Raw genomic sequence first — 18650 nt, forward strand, 5'->3', positions numbered from 1 at the left:
TTTCAGGTAGCTAGTCTGGTTGGCATATGTCAGACTTGCTAGGATAAAACCTCAAATCTTAAAGTAAAACAAAATGAAACTTAAGTTTCCAAAAGTCTGGTAGAGTATTATACGAAAGTAAACTGCTGAGGAACTTTTACACCTCGAGCAGATTATGGCCCACAGCACTTACCCTTGATTTTCCTTCCGCATCCTTAAAGAGCTCCACGTATGTAACCTCACCAACTACATAAGACATACAAAAGGAAGATACCAAGAAACAATACATTTAAACACCAGTATCTTGCTTTACTGCACACCTGTGCACAACTCTACAGAAAAGCACCTATTATTCACCAGCACTCAGGACCAGATCAACATACCTCCTATCAATAGCTATAGAAATTTAACTAATTTTCAGAAATTACCTCATCCACATTCTCTAAAAAAGCTAACAACCATATTAACCCAGTTCATCCTGCAGATCGTATTTGGCCAGCATGGTATGGTTGGTGAACAAATGCACATATACATACACATGGTCCCTCAGCCTGTCATATTAACAACATTAGCACTTTTCAAATAACTTTGGTCAGCCTACACACAACAGCTGTTTTAAGGTGACTTCCTACCTGAATGTCTTCAATCATGTTTGCCATCAGTAAACTAAATTTACAAGTAATGCTTCACAGCAAGCCACACACTTCTAAATAGTCAGTGAATAAAACCAGTCAAATAGTTGTCACCTTACAACAGATACACCAATGCAATTAAAAAAAATTATTAGAAGATCACCCTCAAAGCCAAGTAGATAGTTTGCAGGACTGTTGAACCTCAATTTTTCAAGAACAGAACTAACTTTTACAAGATCAAGTATTGACATTATTTTCCCCCAAAACCAAGCATGTGTAGAAGATGACGTTTTCAGTTATTCTGAAAACAGAACTGCAGCAGCAGTGACACATTTATACAGAACTGCAAGGACAGCAGCATGGCAGTCGTGACAAGGCAAGCAAAATGAATTCCACAGCCAGATTCCAGACTCCACCAAAAACATCTTTGGGGGAAAAAAAAATCGACCTTATTATACATACATTAACAAGCTAAATGCATTGCTTAACTAATGCGATAGTCCTTTTAAAATCTATTTTAAAAAACTTCAACAAGACAAAGCAATCACTTTAACGAAATTCTTGGTGGCATGCAGATGCTGGCTTCACTATCCCACTAAAATGGCAAAAAGAAAAATACTTCATTTATCCATACTTCCTTGTAATGAAATTGCCAAGTGGAAGGAAAAAGAAAAGATTAATTCACATGTCAAGAAAGAAAAGTCTCTCTCTTTTTCTTTTTTTGAGTCTGTGTGGCTAAGAGGAATAAAAAGTCTGCTTATTTCCTCCCCTTCCTATACATAGAGTACACAAGTGAAGTCACTGAAGAAACTGTTACCTTTCTCTCTCATCAAATCTTTAATAGCCTGCCATTTCATGTCGTAGGGGATGTTGCTAATGAACACTCTGTTCCGATTTGGACCTTTCTTTTCTCCAGTGCCCGAATTCTTATCTTTTGAATAAGGATGAAACCGATTGGCCTTCTTATTTCCTGTAGACTTTTCTTTTAAATCAGATTTTTCTTCCTTCACTGATTCATCATTCTCCCTGTGAATTAGAAGACAAAGAAAAGCATCTTTAGTAGATCTTCTAAGACTAGAACTGTGTATCAACCGTTCACATCTATCACTTCACAAAATTCTCAATTAAGCTAGAACTCAGCAAAGAAGCAGGAAGTCAGCTCCATACTGTCCAAGCTTTTCAACTTCTCGGCTAACAGGTGGCATTTTTCTTCTATGTTAATACTTGTAGAGCTGGAGAAATGGCTCAGCGGTTAATAGCACTGGCTGCTCTTCCAGAGGTCCTGAGTTCAATTCCCAGCAACCACATGGTGGCTCACAACCATCTGTAATGGTATCTGATGCCCTCTTCTGGTGTGTCTGAAGACAGCGTCAGTATACTCATATGCATAAAATAAATAAATCTTTAAAAAGAAATTTTTTTTCTTTTAAGACAGGGTTTCTCTGTGTAGCCCTGGCTGTTCTGGAACTCACTCTGTAGACCAGGCTGGCCTTGAACTTAGAAATCCGCCTGCCTCTGCCTCCCAAGTGCTGGGATTAAAGGTGTGCACCACCACTGCCTGGACTAAAAAAAAATTATTGAAAAAAGACTACTTGTAAACATCCCCAACCCAATTTTTCCCATGATACTAGTTAATAAATATTAATAGACCCTATGGAGTGAGCATGTGAGTTATCTCAGTATCTCATTCAGGGAAGAATTAACTTTCTGAGCTTTATTCAACTCTAAAGCCCAATTTGGGCCACCAAGAGGGCACTTGCTACCGGAGCCTAATAGCCTGAGCTCAAAACCAGAACCCCTGTTAAAGATGGAAAGAGAGAATTGACTATACAAATTGTTCTCTGATATCATTATAAACATCATGCTCACATATACATCAAACTCACAAACACACAAATGTGCATATATACGAAAAATTCTTAAGACTGTTTTAACTAAATTTTAAAAGCTAGCTCATATTACAAAAATGGTGGTACATACTTATAATTCTAACATTCAGGAGACAGATGCAAGATTATCACAAGTTTCAAGACAGTCTTTCAAGGTCCATATATTTAAAGGCAGCTAGCCAAGCCAGAGCTATAGTCATTACACTGTCCCCGCCACACACATACACACATACTAGATGCAAAAAAAGTAAATAGATGAATGTTTATCTGAAAAACTTTTATCTATAGATTAACAAATTCTCCCTAGAATTTTCTCCTTCCCTTAAAATCAGAATCAAAATATACAGTCACATCTATCTGCCTATTAACACTGTATGTTAAATCTTATCTATTTCCTACTTAGATAAACACAGAAAAATTTAAAAGACATCCTTATATATGTTGAACAAAGGATAGGACACAGCATAGAATTGTGTCTGTTTTATTAGTAATACTACCTATAATGAAAGGCTAGAGTTGAGGAGAAAGGAAATAATTAAATACATCATGACCCAGAATCTAGCAGTCTTTTTTAATGAACCTAATTGGAAAAATTAATTCATAAGACTTCAATCAAAATGCAACTATTATGATGCCATATACCAATATAAGAATAAGATATATATTATAAGGTATATATATTATATTATAAGGTATATTATTACACATATATATATATATATATATATATATATATATATATATATATATATATATATATATACACACACATACATACACACACACACACCTAAAGTAATCCTTACAGATAAAAATCTGGATTTATATTTAAAGCTACAATTTAATTTTTTAAGCAATATGCAGGCGCGCGCGCGCGCGCGCGCGCGCGCGCGCGTGTGTGTGTGTGTGTGTGTGTGTGTGTGTGTGTGTGTGTGTGTGTGTACAGGCATGTCTGTGAGCATATGTATGGTGAGCAGGGACAGCCTCAGGAATGTCATCCCTGACCTTTGACATAGTGTCTGTCTGCAAACTGAAGCTCACCAAATTGGTAAGACCAGGAATCCTGTCTCCTTCTCCCCAGAGCTAAAATTACAAGGACACACATGCCCAATATTTTCATGTGGTTCTAGAGAGCAAACTCAGGTCCTTGTAAGGAAAGTACTTTTCAACTTGCTATCTTCCTAGGACTCAAAAGCAATCTTATTACAGAAACAACAGTAGATTTAACTCATGGATTGCTTTAGTCAACCTAAAGTAGTTTCATTACAAATTAATTTAAAAGCATTTTTTTATAAACTTTAATGAGTCAAAATCTCTAAGAATAAGTAAGAAAACAGATTTCTTGAAAACTTCATGAATTATTCTAACAACAAACCAAATTTCATAATCCAGGCTATAAATTCTAAGGTGAGCAATTTTGGAAGTCTATAAACAAACTTCTTACTACATTAGTATGAAATGTCACTGTTCAGATAGCACACTCCTGACCAGGAGACAACACTGCCTTAAAGAAAGCACATAAGGTCTCTAAGAATAAAACCTGTCCTCTGTGCTATCTACCTACACTGTATCTAGAATGGCAACTAACTATACCATATGCTGGATAAGTTGTAATTTTTCCATTCAGTTAAGGCCCCACACTCTGGAGGTTGGGAGGATAGCTCAGTTGGTAGAGTGCTTGCTTTACAAAGCTGAGTACCAACCAAGGTTAGGCTCTCCAGCATCCACACTAAGAGCTGAGCATGGAAATACACACCTGTAACTCATGCAGGATTGGGGGTTGAGGAACAATGGTGAATTCCTAAACTTTCCTGGTCAGCCAAGCTAGCCTAATCAGTGAGATTTTGGTTCAATGAGAAACCTCTCAGAAAGCATATGTGTGATGCACACAGAAACATATACAGACACAAACTCACTGAAAATGGTGATACATGCCTGTAATACTAACAGTCAAAGAGATGGAAGCAAAAGAGCTGAAAGCCAGTCTGAACTACACAGCACCAAGTTAGGGTTTAGATCAAACCCTGTCTTAAAAACAAACAGAATCCATACTCTGAACAGACAGTGGCACCATCTTTGAGAAATGCACCTATAATCTAGAAAGAAACATTAGTCCAAACTTGCTTCAACAGCTATTCAAATTTTGACAAGGACATCTTCTCTATCAACCTTATTCTTTTATAAATAATGACATGATCTGAAAGGGGTCTTCTCAACTGTTCCAGAACGTGCCTGCCTCCGTGTGAATAAAGTGGCATTTCTGAGACTAAAATCAGGCAGCCAAAATATAGGCCTCTTCTCTGGTTCCTAGCTACAGCATATATAACAAACCTTTCTTTTTCATTCCTCTGAAGAACCATCTGCATAATAATGTACTTCCACTGAATTCACTGAAAGTCTCCAGTCTGAAGTCAGGTAAGAAGATATCTGGTCTTTGATAAGAATCTCTCCTGTCTACTCTCGCCCTGAATGAATTCACTGTGAAAACACACAGAATTCTCAGGTCCTCACTAAATTCCTCTATTCTTCACCAGGCTGAATGAAGGTTACATAACTATAATAAACATTTGCTTGCAATACTCTTGACAATTTATTACAGAATACATTATTAGGATATTTTCTTTATGTTTAAAGGCTGACCAGAGAAAAACTAAAGATTTAAAAAAAAAAAAAAAACCTATAAAATGACCTAGCAATTCCATTTTTTTGTATTTAATGAAAGAAATAAAATGATTTCGATATCTGAACCCCTAGTCACTACATTTTTCACAATAAATAAGATAAGGAACTAAAATTCTGCTTACTGATCAAAGACTTGGTTAAAGAAAAGGTGGGAATGGGCATGTATATATTCCAGATGTATACATATACACACGCTAGAGAGACAGACAGAGAGATCCAGCATTTAGAAGGAAATCTGCCATCTGCAGCAACCTGAAGGACAGTGTGCTAAGTGAAATAAGCCAGACACAGAAAACCAAATACTGCAAGACATCAAAAACAAAACTCAAAGCATCGGGTACAGTGATCATTACCACAAGTCTAATGAGATGTCTGCCTAAGCATATAAACTTCTATTAACCAAATTCTGGAGACAATGTGTAGTACAATATTTGGAACAATTATAAAAGATGCTAGCTACATGAGCTCACAGATATATTAGTTAGTTCAATTACAATAATCATTTATAATAGCAAATCAAAACATCTGAGGAGCAAACATTACGGTTGTTACCTTCACTCATGATAAAACCGATGCTTTATTAGTAATCACTTCACCCTACCCTAGTGTTGACTATTTTATAAATAGCACAATATAAATACATCTGTAATCACACAAGACTAATGAACAGTCAGAAGATAGTTACAGCTTTCCTTCTGATTTACTTGAGTGTAGACAAAGAAAATAGGATCTTTAATTCGGTGTAAATAAGCAAGCCAACTAAATCTTTCCCATGAGCTTCCCTTCCTGCATTTCTTCAATGGATACTCACTGAACCTTTAAAATGTAAGCTTCAAAGATGCAAAGGACAGCCATCCCTGTCTGCTGTGACTGTGAGTTAACTTAGTCTAAGCCGCCTCAATCCCAACAGCAGCACATGGCTCACTTCGACGCAGTGGGTGCTGTAAAGCAATGTCTGGCTATCAAAATTCTTTTAATGACTTATCATTAAAAGCATGGTGATGAGCCCAAAGTTTAGGGTTGTCAACCAACCTACAAGTTCACTGTAGACTCACGTAAGACTTAAGGCCTAAGTATTCATTGTGACTACTTCAGGCTGGCCCACCAAACGTGTAAAACATTCCTTAAGAGTACACTGGTCTCCTCAATACTGAGAAAATACAGAAAGAATGAACTGGAATAAGGAAATAATCTGGATTTACTGTTAACACCTGCCCTATATTTTCTCTCCTTAAATTAGAAAATGGCTCTTTCTCACTTCTTTCCCATCCTGCAGTGCAACTGTAGACATGGTATTTTTGGGTCTAATAGAGGGTTAGAATCCAGCTTCACAAGTACCAACATTATAGGATTCAACGATTATTTTCTTCAGGAAAAAAACGGTGGCACACCCGTGCTTAGATACAAACTAATAATGCATATCTGCCAACCTTCAGCCTCAGTCCAGCCCACAGATGAGAAGAGTCCACAGATGCTCTAGTCCTTTTCCCAGAATGCATAGTGTTTGCATGTGATGTAAGCACAATCCTGCACATACTTTACTCTCTTCTTACTTATAATCCCTAAAACAATGCATATTTTATGTATGCTTACTTTCCATATAGATACAATATGGGTATTTCCAATTCACCATTAAGTCCATGGAGACAGAATCCAAAGACATGCAGGCTGACTGTATTGTTACAGTCACTCCACTTTTTTTTTCCTATTTTTAATAGCAAATCTCTCAAAAAGCCCACGATTTGGCAGGCCTAAGAGACAGGTTTTCCCTGCTTTCTGACTTCTCCATGGTGGGTACATGCACTCGCCATCTGTACTGACCTTCACTCCCTATAAACCTGATAGCTGCAAAATTCTGTTCTGCTCACAAGATGCTGTTCAAAAGTCACCAGGTGGAAGGAAAAACTAGCGTCCATATTTAAGGTATTTCTAGTCAATTCAAAGGTAACACAATAGACTCTGTCTAATGGGACATTCTTAAGGTACCTCTCCACATATTTCATTTCAAAAATGAATATAGGCATCAGAAAACAGCAAACACTGAACTTCTAAAGCTCAGGATAGGTTCCAGGGAACTGGGGGTAATTCCTCTTAAATACATTGTCAGTGGGTAAGAGAAAAATATCCAATGATGTCATCCCAAGAGCAAAACTGTCATCACTAAGCTGTGGAGAGCTACCCCATCTAATTTGCAACCAATCCAATTCAGTCGGTTCCAACAGACTGGTCCAAATCACTACACCTCAAGTATTTCGACACAAAAAGCCAGAAAGACCTTGTACCTTTCCTGACTTAATATGAACATGTGTTCACTGCTTTCTACTGAGGTAGAATTGAGAGATGAAGGGTGTTTCAACAAATTACTGACATATTTTCAATTTCAGTTTTACAGACTAAGACATAGGAAAATAATTGTTTGCCTTCACATCATCCCACGTGACAAGGACAGCCGAGCACAATCTGCCCCTATCCTACTGCCTTATAACCTAAGATCTTATGGATTAACGTCGACTGAATTCTCTACAGACACTGATGACAGATCCAAACTTCAACCCTTGGGTTTTCTTCTTTAAAAAGACAACAACAAAAACAAAAATCGCTGTATTTTATGGGTTGGGGGTGTCATTTTTTGGCCCAGCGCCTGCCTAGAGAATGCACGAGGCCCTGGGTTGCGTTCCCAGCTTTGCCAAATGCAGATTTATATTTTAGTGATTTAATTATATCATACGTGAATTAGAGTAAAATGAAGGCCACCACACACTGAGTTTGTGTTTAAAAAAAAAAAAAAAACCAGCCTGCACGGCCGAGAACCATCACGGGTGGGTGGAGGAGACCAAGTCCTCCTTTTTCGAAAGCCAATCAAGAGGAACACAATGGGTTCGGTCAGCCCTAACACTTTGGAAACCACTACCGCACACGCGGCCCACACCGGGGCTCGGAACCGGGCCGGGAAGGGAAAGGACCGATGATGTCATCCCTAGGTCCTCCCCGGGGATGAGGCTAGCCTCCGGCCTTTTAAAGGGGACCGTTTTCCGCGCGCCCGAGGCCCCGGCCGCCTGCGCCGCACCTGCTCCCGCACCGGGGCCGCCCGCGCCTCCCGCCCTGCCCGCCCGGGGGAGACAATACATTTTAACGCCGTTGGCGCTGCTGCGCGGCGGTTTCTCGGGTTCGCCGGGGTGCGTGTCCCGCCGCGGCTCAGGCGGCTGCTGCTGCGGGCCGTCGTCACCCGCGGCCGCCTCAGGCTTGTCGGCGTCGGCCATCCCGCCGCGGGCTCCGCCTCAGCCGCGCAGAGGGCTCCGAGCGCTACAATGGCGGCGGCCGGCGGAGCGGTAACGGATCGCGATTTGAAAAGGCCCCGAGCGCTCGGCGGCCCGGATCTCGCGAGAGCGGATGAGGCCCCGCGACTTGGGGAATGAGTGGGGGCGGGGCTCCGGCGCGGCCACCTGCGGAGGGAGCGCGGGGATGGGGGTCCTCCGGGGGCGGGGCGTTTGGATCTGACAACAGTGGCAGTTCGGTCTCCGGAGGAGGGTGCTCTGCGAACCCGCCAGCGAGCACCCAGCGAGCACCCAGCGAGCTCCCAGGGCTGAGGACAAGGCGCCAAGTTGACTCTCTTTGAGGGCTGAAGATTTCTGTAGACCTTAGCAGTCAGCTAAGAGGTTTGGACAGTCCTTGATTTTCTTAAGAAAGCCTGTGCAAGGAGGAGCTCAGCAGTTAAGATACCATGTTGCTCTTGCCCAGGCCCCAGGTTCGGTTCCCAGCACCCACATAAAGGAGCTCCAACACCCTCTTCTGACTCCACAGGCACTGGCATGTATGTGGTGCACATATATGCATGCAAGCAAACCACACGCACACATGGAAAGAAATATAATTGTTTTAAAAGAAGTCTTATACAAGACTAGCTACAAATGCATATTTTGGTTTTGGTTATAGATTTTCCTCCTAAATATTAAAAACTCATAACTTGAGTGTTATAATTACACTTTACACTAAAATGTCCTTTTTCAGTTGAGAAATGCAAAGGCTTCCTCAAATGTGTCCTTCTATTAAAAATAAAAAGGGGGAACAGCATCTGGCAGACACACTTTATTAGTGATGAGAGTGATCTACGAAATTCTGTGTTTGGTGCTGTAACCCATATAGTGTCCTAAGCACCACAAATACACTTGATTTGTGTTTGTGTACCATCACCCCTGGGGCCTAATATTTGCGGTTAGCAGGCAGGTACTGGAATCTGGCAGAGACAATCAGGCTTTCTCCTTGGCTGAGCCATTTCATTCTCCAGCTCTCTTCACAGTAAAGACAGCAGCTCCTTCCCTGCAGGGTAGAGATTTAAAGAAAACACTTCATCTAGACCAAGTGCTACAGTATCACAGTCTCTATCAAGGATCCAATGGGGTTTCAGACAAGGAGAAACTAGATTATTCCCCACCCCACCCCCATGTAGTAAATTGCAATAACTTTCAAAGTATTCATTATTCCATGTATTCTTTTGCTATCATTGAATTTCACCAAGAAGCTCAAGCTGACAGTCCCTGAACTAGGAGATTCCTACAAAACCCTTTTTCACATTTCAACACTTTTCAAAAGACTTCATCGTGATCAAACCATAACAGAAGGTTCGGAAGGAACACTAGAGCCCTGCTGGAGAAGGACTTTGGGAAAGAGCACTAGGAGAACTGTGATCGAGCTAACAGCACAATTTAATTAAACACACTGGACTGGCTGGTTTTGTGTGTCAACTTGACACAGGCTGGAGTTATCACAGAGAAATGAGCTTCAGTTGGGGAATTGCTTCCATGAGATCCAGCTGTAAAACATTTTCTCAATTAGTGATCAAGGAGGGGAGGGCCCCTTGTGGGTGGTACCATCCCTGGGCTGGTAGCCTTGGATTCTATAAGAAAGCAAGCTGAGCAAGCCAGGGGAAGCAAGCCAGTAAGAAACATCCCTCCATGGTCTCTGCATCAGCTCCTGCTTCCTGAACTGCTTGAGTTCCAGTCCTGACTTCCTTTGGTGTTGAACTGCAATGTGGAAGTGTAAGCTGAATAAACCCTTTCCTCCCCAACTTGCTTCTTGATTGTGATGTTTTATGCAGGAATAGAAACCCTCTCTCTCTCTCTCTCTCTCTCTCTCTCTCTCTACTTACTCATACTCCAAAGTATGCCAATTTAAATATCCCATTAAAAGATCTATTCTTAATAACTTAGCTTTGGAGGGCAGTACTTTGGAATTTCCAACCCTAATAAGCCTATATAAACCACCATGCAATCCAGTTATTATAATTATAAGATATAAGCCTAGTTGGACAGATCTAACACTATGCTGACTTATTCCCCAGCTATGAGACCCCTTGCTACCTGCAGTTTCTCCTGGCCACAAGGCTCTGCTCCATCACGGCCAAGTCCTTGTCTTCTGTCTTCTCTACTCTCATCCTCTCTCTTCCCTACTTGCCCCCACTCTCAAAGACCTCCTGTCCCACCTTTCCCCTCCACTGCCCAAATACAGGCTCTAGCCTCTATTGACCAGTTACAATGGGGAGAAGGTTCATAGGAGATCACCTGAGTACTTGATCAGACTGCTCTTGGGGGCAGCCCCTCTTGAAGCAGAAATGACATCAGAATACAAACATCATCAGGACAACCCGCAACCAAGCAGGATTGAAATTGTGTGCCTACGATAACTCTCCGCCTACACTTTAGCCCTGATCTTGTGAGTCCTGAAAGGCTGAGGCTGGTGGAGCAGCTTCCATGCAGATTAGAAGTTACCCTGCACCTTTCCTACTCCACGCTGTTGACAGCATCCTTAAGGATCCAGAAATCAATCCACAAAGTACTCCACAGAGTACAATTTAATCCCCTCGCTGGGATCTTTTTTTTTTTTTTTTTTTGGTTTTGGTTTTGGTTTTGGTTTTGGTTTTGGTTTTTAGAGACAGGGTTTCTCTGTATAGCCCTGGCTGTCCTGAAACTTATTCTGAAGACCAGGCTGACCTTGAACTCAGAAATCTGCCCGCCTCTGTCCTGGGATTAAAGGCGTGTGCCACTACTACCCAACAGGGGATTTTTTTTTCCAGTGTTATGTGTGCACATTGAAAAATTCTTAGGTAACACATGCTGATTTTTTCCCCTAGTTCCTACTGCAAAATTGTTATCCTCCGCAATTACACAAAATATATTTTAGTGCTTTGAATAAGAATGAGCCCCTCTCGCCTATATGTTTGAACACTTGGACTCGTCTTAGACCCTACCTGGCAGTGCTGCCTTGGGGACTTAGGAGATGTCACCTTGTTGGAAGAATTATGCCACCAGCGGTGGGCTTTGAGGGTTTAAAGACGCATACCATTCCCAGTTCACTGTGTGTGAACTTTAAGATACACACTCTCAGCTTGCTGTTCCAAATGCCACTTGCCCGCTGCCATGCGTCCCCAGCATGATGACTCCTGTACTGGCTGGTTTTGTGTGTCAACTTGACACAGGTTGGAGTTATCACAGAGAAAGGAGTTTCAGTTGGGGAAGTGCCTCCATGAGATCCAGCTGTGGGGCATTTTCTCAATTAGTGATCAAGGAGGGAGGGTTCCTTGGGGGTAGTACCATCCCTCTGCTGGTATTCTTGGGTTCTATAAGAGAGCAGGCTGAGCAAGCCAGGGGAAGCAAGCCAGTAAGGAACATCTCTCCATGGCTTCTGCATCAGCTCCTGCTTCCTAACCTACTTGAGTTCCAGTCCTGACTTCCTTTAGTGATGAACTGCAACATGGAAGTATAAGCTCAATAAACCCTTTCCTCTCCAACTTGCTTCTTGGTCATGATGTTTGTGCAGGAATAGAAACCCTGACTAAGACAACTCCCTATCCCTCTGCACCTGTAAAACCAAAGAAACTCTTCTGTTCGTTGCCTTGGTCATGGTGATTTATCATGGCAATAGAAAATAAACTAATATAATATTGCTGGAAGAAAGTCAAAGGACCACTTAGTTTTCTTTTTAAATATTAGAATGTATATTTGCATATATGTGTGAGAGAGGGAAGGAAGCCTTCTTACATATTAGAAATGTAACTCCAAAATCCAGTCTTTTCTGTTAATAGCTTAACATCACCTTATTATAGCATAACATTACCTTAACATACCTTATCATTTGTTATCACCGGCTAGGAACAGTAACAAGATGGGCCTTCTTAATCTCTGTAAGAAAATGAAATATGAAGGGTACATCCTAGAGACAGTACACTAGCCTTATAGTCATAAGCCCAGACTCTGCTTCCCTAATTTGTAACCATCCTAGTGTGAGGCTCTGGTCCTGAAGGAGGCTTCATGACCCTTCAAGACTAGCAATTTGGACATCTTGTCTGTGCTGTGGGTCAGAAGTCACCCACAACAGAAGGAAGCATCCCTTTGAGTGGTCTCATACTCTTCCAATGGTGTGCCAAAACTTTGTCCAGCACACGCAGCGCTGTGGAGGGGATGGAAAATAGGTAAGTAGACCATTGCCAAGGGGATTCTGTTACCAAAGGAAGGAAAAAACTAAAACAAAGTAGCAGGTAAGATACTATCATCCTTTATCTTTGTAAGAATTAATATGCAAAGGCCAAGCCAGGCATAGCAGCACACACCAGTAAGCCCAGCACTCAAGAGGTAGAGATATGAGGACCTGGGATTCTGAGCCATTCTCAGATATATAATAAGTTCTAGGCTAGCCTAGGATATTTGAGTGTGCCAGTATGTTTTTGTCAACCTGACATAAGTTAGAGTCACCTGGGTAGAGGAAACCCCAGTTGAGGCACAGCCTCCATCAGCCTAGCTTTTAGGCCTGTCTGTGTCATTATGCCATTAATGATTGGTTTGAGGGGGCCAGAGTAGCGTGAGTGGCCAACCCTGGACAGGTGGTACTGTCTAACACAGTTTATTCCATAGTACCGTACTCTGTTCTGTTTGCAGTTCCTTCTATGATGGAAATATAGGTGTTTATTACTGGGTAATAGAAACAAACATTTCAACCACTTTCTACTTCATTTGCTTAAGTCACCCTGCCTGAACCTCAGTGACACTCAATAACTCGTGCCAAGCCAGATTAGAACAAGTTGCTGGAAGGCCTGCCCTCTTTCCTTTGTACAGAAAGAGACACTCCCTCTCCTTAGGACAAGGAAGAATTCAGCTTCCTCCATGCAAAGCCTTGGAGATTTATCTGTCCTCAGCTAGGCCACCAAACTCTAAAGAGTACCAGGGTAATTACCTTGTATTAGATGTTGTCTTTAACTGAAATATTGATATTTTTGCAGCATTGTTCTCAAGTTTCAATTACCATTTTTGGAATAGAAAGTAGAGTTTTTAGAGTGACAAGTTGCCAGGCCCAATCCCTGTGCTGCTCTGAGCATTTGAAGATAATCTTTAAAAGCTGATAGAGAAGATAACAAAGCCAACCATCTTCATCTTATTTGCTGATAGGAAATATATTGAAATGATAATTACTTGTGATGGTTTGTATATGCTTGGCCTAAAGAGTGGCACTATTAGGAAGTGTGGCCTTGTTGGAGTAGGTGTGTTATTGTAGGTGTGGGCTTAAGACCCTCATCCTAGCTGCCTGGAAGTCAGTATTCCACTAGCAGCCTTTAGATGAAGATGTAGAACCCTCAGCTCCTTCTGCACCATGCCTGCCTAGATGCTGCCCTGCTCCCACCTTGATGATAACAGACTAAACCTCTGAACCAGTAAGCCAGCCCCAATTAAATGTTGTCCTTTATAAGACTTGTCTTGATCATGGTGTCTGTTCATAGCAGTAAAACTCTGTGATAGGCCTGACCACGCTTTTTATTTTGTATTTTTTTATTTTTATTTTTTGGAGAAATGTAGATTTGGAGGACTTTGGAAAGCAGTGGAATGCTTTAAGTTGGGCTTAATGGGCTATCTTAGTAGGAATAGGGAAGATTTTTGTGGCTGAGTATGATTTGAACTGTACAGACCTGGTTTCAGTGGAAAAGAATTTCAGAATATGGCCTAGAGACTGTTTTTGTGGTATTTTGTTGAAGAATGTGGCTGCTTTTTGCCCTTTTCTGAAGAGTCTGCCTGAGTCTAAGGTAAAGAGATTTATATTAATTGCATTGACAAAGGAAATCTTAAGGAAGCTCAACAGAGACTTTGTTCTCTGGTTAAATCTCATGGAGAGTAAACAAGTATAGCAAGTTTAGAAAGGAAAAATATAAAATATTATGGTTCAGGTATTAAAGGGGCACCAGGAAGTGAAATGGAACTGAATCCTGTATTCTAGGAGAGAACAGATTAAGAGATTTTTAGGGCAAGATCCTACCCAGCTAAATTTAGATCTAGGCATGGTGGTACACATCTTTAATCCCAGGAGACAAAGCCAAACAGATCTCTAAATTCAAGGCCAGCCAGGGACAAAGCAGGTTCTAGGTGAAGAAAAGCTTAAATCCAGGCATGACGGTATACGACTTTAATCCCAGGATTACAGGAGACAGAGCCTGGTAGATCTCTGAGTTCAAGGTCAATCTATAGGGCAAGTTCCAGGAAAGCCAAGCTTAGGCAGAGAGTTGGAAAACAGAAAGCTCACAATAGAGTAAGCAGGGCCATGTTCCAAGTTCAGAAAGCAGCAGACCTTGGCAGCTTCAGCCATGTGGCTCTGGCTTTAGAATGAAAAATAGAAGGGACTACTGAGATAATTGATGCTGGTTAGCTGGAGCTAAGAAATTAGTGGTGATTAAGAAGAGACCAGTATCACTGAGGTGTAATCTTCTGGAAAGTGTTTTTCTGAGAGCACAAAGAAGCTGTGTTCCAAAGATAGCCAAGGTTGTACCTCATGCTGCAGCTAGACTTGGTAATGTGTAAGAGCCACCCAGGTGATACTTGTTTTGAAGACATGAAGGAGTGATGAAAAACAACTGAGGCTTGGTACTGTAAGAGGCCACAGAAGGTCATTGGTGAAGGTGCAGCCTCAGTTGTATGTAGTTGACAGCCCAGGACTGAAGGGGTCATGCAAAGGACTTGAGGCTTGGTACCATGAAGAGAGCCTATGAGAAGCTATTGGTGAAGCCTAGTTGCAGCAGAAGACCCCAGCATATTGGAGATGCTAGTACTATGGGGTGATCATCAAGAACAGCAGCAGCATTGTAGCAGATCAACCTGAGCTTAGAGTGCTACAGAGGACAGAGCTGGACAAGTGACACTAGCTGGAGGAGCCCAGAAGATCCTGTGTGGATCCCAGACATTGAAACAAGAAGTTATAACATTGAAGCTGCCTTGGAGACCCCAAGATGTTCTAGATGCCAGAGCTGTAGAATATCTCCTGAGGAATGCTAACAGGGAGTGGAAACCAGCCCAGGTGAAGTAGTCTGTTCCAGTCAACAAAGATGAAAAAGGAGTTGGAGATCTGAAAACTGCTTTGACATCAGACATGGAGATGCAGAGTTTAAAGTTTGCCCAGGTGGTTCCTGCCTTGCTTTGGAGATTACAGTTAAGTGATTGGATAAATCTCAGAAGAAACCTTAAACTTTGGACTTTTAATACTGTTGAGACTACTATACACTTTGAAGTTGGGCTAAATGTATTTTGCATTCTATGTTTAGGTATGGCCCCATAGACTCATGACTCAGCACATTTAAGGCAGATGTATATGTGACCAATCCGTGGGGAGGCAGATAGAGACTTGAAGCTCCTGATATCAGAACCACTATACAAGCCTTCGACTATCCATAGCCAAACATCAGGGTTTGGGAGCAAAATAGCTTCTCCCTCAGTACTCCAATTGGAATTCTGTTGAAGTTTATTTAGCTCCTTCACAGCCCTTTCAACAGAAGCCATTTATTATTGATAGGTACTTATCAATATAGTTTATTAAAAGCAATGGTCTTACAGTTGTTTATAAATGTGATTCATCTTCTTATAATACATTACAGAAGAGCAGACTGAATCTATTTCACATCAATGGATTTTGTTCACGATTTAAATATGTTAAGATATATGAATCTGTTATTGTGAATAAAAATAAACTTGATAGCATGTATTTCCATTGTTTTCATTTTTGTTTCGGGTGTCAGAGAGAGAAAAAAAGAGCAAAGTTTCTGATTCATCCTTTAGATATTTCATAGGAGGAAGGGCATCATGCAGAGACCTTTATGCTTTCATAACAACTGCTTGGGCTGGAAGAAAAGAAGTTGAGGAGTTATTGCTAGAGTCAAAAAATTAGGAAGGGCAGAAATCAGGAGGAACCACCAGTATTAGTCTCTGTGAGCTGTGATGGTCTGAAGACACCTAGGGTGCTGGTACAACACCCTGTCTGCCCTTATTCAGACCCACTGTCTTAGGGTTTCTATTGCTGTGAAGAGATACCATGACCCTGGCAACTCTTATAAAGGGAAGCATTTCACTGGGGATGCTTACAGTTCAGAGATTCAGTCCATTATCTTCATGGTGAGAAGCATGACAGTGTGAAGGCAGACCTGGTGCTGGAGAGGGAGCTGAGAGTTCTACGGTTCAGCAAGCAGCCGAAACTGACTGAGGACACTTCCTCCAACAATGCTACATCTCCTAACAGTGCCACTTCCTATGGGCAAAGCATTCATACACACACCGAAGTTTATGGGGCCATTCCTATTTAAACCACCACACCCAGCAAATTACCTGCAGCAGCTGCTGAGACAAATACTTTCTTCCTGGAAATCTTGTGACACTGTCCTTCATTGGCAGAATTTAGGTTGGAATACAGCTGGAAAGGGATTTTGAAGAAGACGAAGTTAGAGGGATGAGGACGATGTTGACTAGTCAAAGATCACAGTACAATTTCCAAGCCACTTTGTCAAAACCATTACAAAGGCACTAAAAGCCTAAGGCAAATGATAGTGTAATTGAAGCAGGGGAAGTCAAATATACTTTATGATATATTTAGACTTCGCATATTTGACTGAGAACAAGAATAATGGGGAAAATACAAGGGAAGATTGAGTTATGAAAAAATGATAGGGGGGAGGGGGTGTACAGAGCCATATTGGGGCAGTCGTGCACATGGTCAGAGTTTGACTTTGGTCAAGGTTAACTTCTCCCAGATAGCCAGGATCCTGTTCCACCTAGGGCCGAGTGCTCGAAGTAAAGGTTAAGTTCATTGTTCCTCCAGGTCTAGGAATTCCTGAATTAAGCAGGTGACCCACCCAGCTGCAGGAGCAGTCAAGACGAGGACCTCCAAGAGAAGCTAGACAACTTCCACCAGAACTCAGCCTGGAGTCTGGGGGGAAGGGTTTGCCCAAACTGTTAAAAGGTCTGGCGCCATTAAAGTTTCTGGCTTTGATCAGTGACTATTGTCTTAGCCATACTTCTTTTTGCCCCTCTTCCCTATTTATTCCTCAGCTTCTGTTCCAGAAACCCACTTCGTAATAGCTGCAGGCAGCTATGGAACCCTACAAGGGGGGAATCACTAAATAGGAATTTTCAAGATAGCCCAGGCAATCCAGATGAGCCAAAGGGAAAGGGGCTCAGGAATGTGCCCTGGGCATCTGACCTCTATCTCTGCTTTTGCCCAGTCCAGCTGTGGAAGTGAACTTAGAGTTCAGCTATTTGGTTTTTACTCGATATTCAAAACATACAGAGAAAACCAATATAAGACAATGATTTTCCTCAATCTGTTGACACCCCCATTTGTCAGTTATGTATTAGTGGACTGATATTACAGAACCATAAACTGTAATGGGGTGGGGAAAGACTTATTTTGAAATAATTTAAATCAGTTCCTATATATTATACTGTTCACGGCTCAAAGATTGCGGAGACTGGGCTGAAAGTAACATTCTATTTAGCAGCTTGAGTTAGGGTTCAAATGAAACCAAAGAAGCATGTGGACAGTAAAATTAAAACCAATTAAATGAAACTTCATGTTAATAATCCCTTGGAGCTGAAACATCGGGTGCATCTTTCTTTGTAAAACTTTTTTCTAGCAAAATGTTATGTTGCCAACGAAACTCATCAAACAGGCCAGTGTTAGATTGTTATTCACACTGGGTCATCATTAGCTGAGTCACCTCTCAGTCCACTCATCCTTTCCTCACTGTTGACAAAGCCCAACACAGTCATTTCCTAATCCAACCCAATCATCCCATCACCAAACTCTCCCATCCCAGCACATTCAGCACCAGCTTGTCCTGATCCAAGATGGTAAAATGACCCCGTGGGGGTGGGGAAAGAACGGAGGCAAATGGTATTAATTTAAAAAACTAAACAAAGGAAAAGAAGACAAAGAAAAAAGAAAGAACGTTACAGCTCTCTTTACAAAACTGCAGTACTAGGGACAAGCTCCTGCTCCAGTTAATTATCATGGAGGCTTTTTCACTGGGCTCCTGGGACGACCCTGGGACAGCAGGGATGAATCTCCAGGGAGTACAGGACGTGGCTGCAATGGAAGCAGAAAATCTGCAGTTGTGTCTCTTTTGGAGAAGTAACATATTTCTTACTAAAATTTCAAAAGCATCCTTAACCCT

General features: G+C 41.5%; 1 protein-coding gene across 4 annotated transcripts in view; it reads right to left on the minus strand.

Annotated features, from left to right (window-relative positions):
• Myef2 (myelin expression factor 2) overlaps positions 1-8567 on the minus strand; it is a 35028-nt gene extending 26461 nt beyond the window's left edge. For 2 of the 4 annotated variants that reach the window (XM_052183463.1, XM_052183465.1), the window contains exons 1-3: positions 8309-8566; positions 1429-1637; positions 173-225 (exon numbers count right to left, since the gene is read on the minus strand). In XM_052183463.1, the coding sequence (XP_052039423.1) occupies positions 173-225; positions 1429-1637; positions 8309-8442 (396 nt within the window). In that variant the 5' untranslated portion in view covers positions 8443-8566. Of the gene's footprint in view, positions 1-172; positions 226-1428; positions 1638-8308 lie in introns of all 4 variants that reach the window. The other 2 variants (XM_052183462.1, XM_052183464.1) reach the window with 2 other exon arrangements.
• Positions 8568-18650: the final 10083 nt, after the last annotated feature.

Source organism: Apodemus sylvaticus, chromosome 5 (assembly GCF_947179515.1).
Source record: "Apodemus sylvaticus chromosome 5, mApoSyl1.1, whole genome shotgun sequence".
NCBI lineage: Eukaryota > Metazoa > Chordata > Mammalia > Rodentia > Muridae > Apodemus > Apodemus sylvaticus.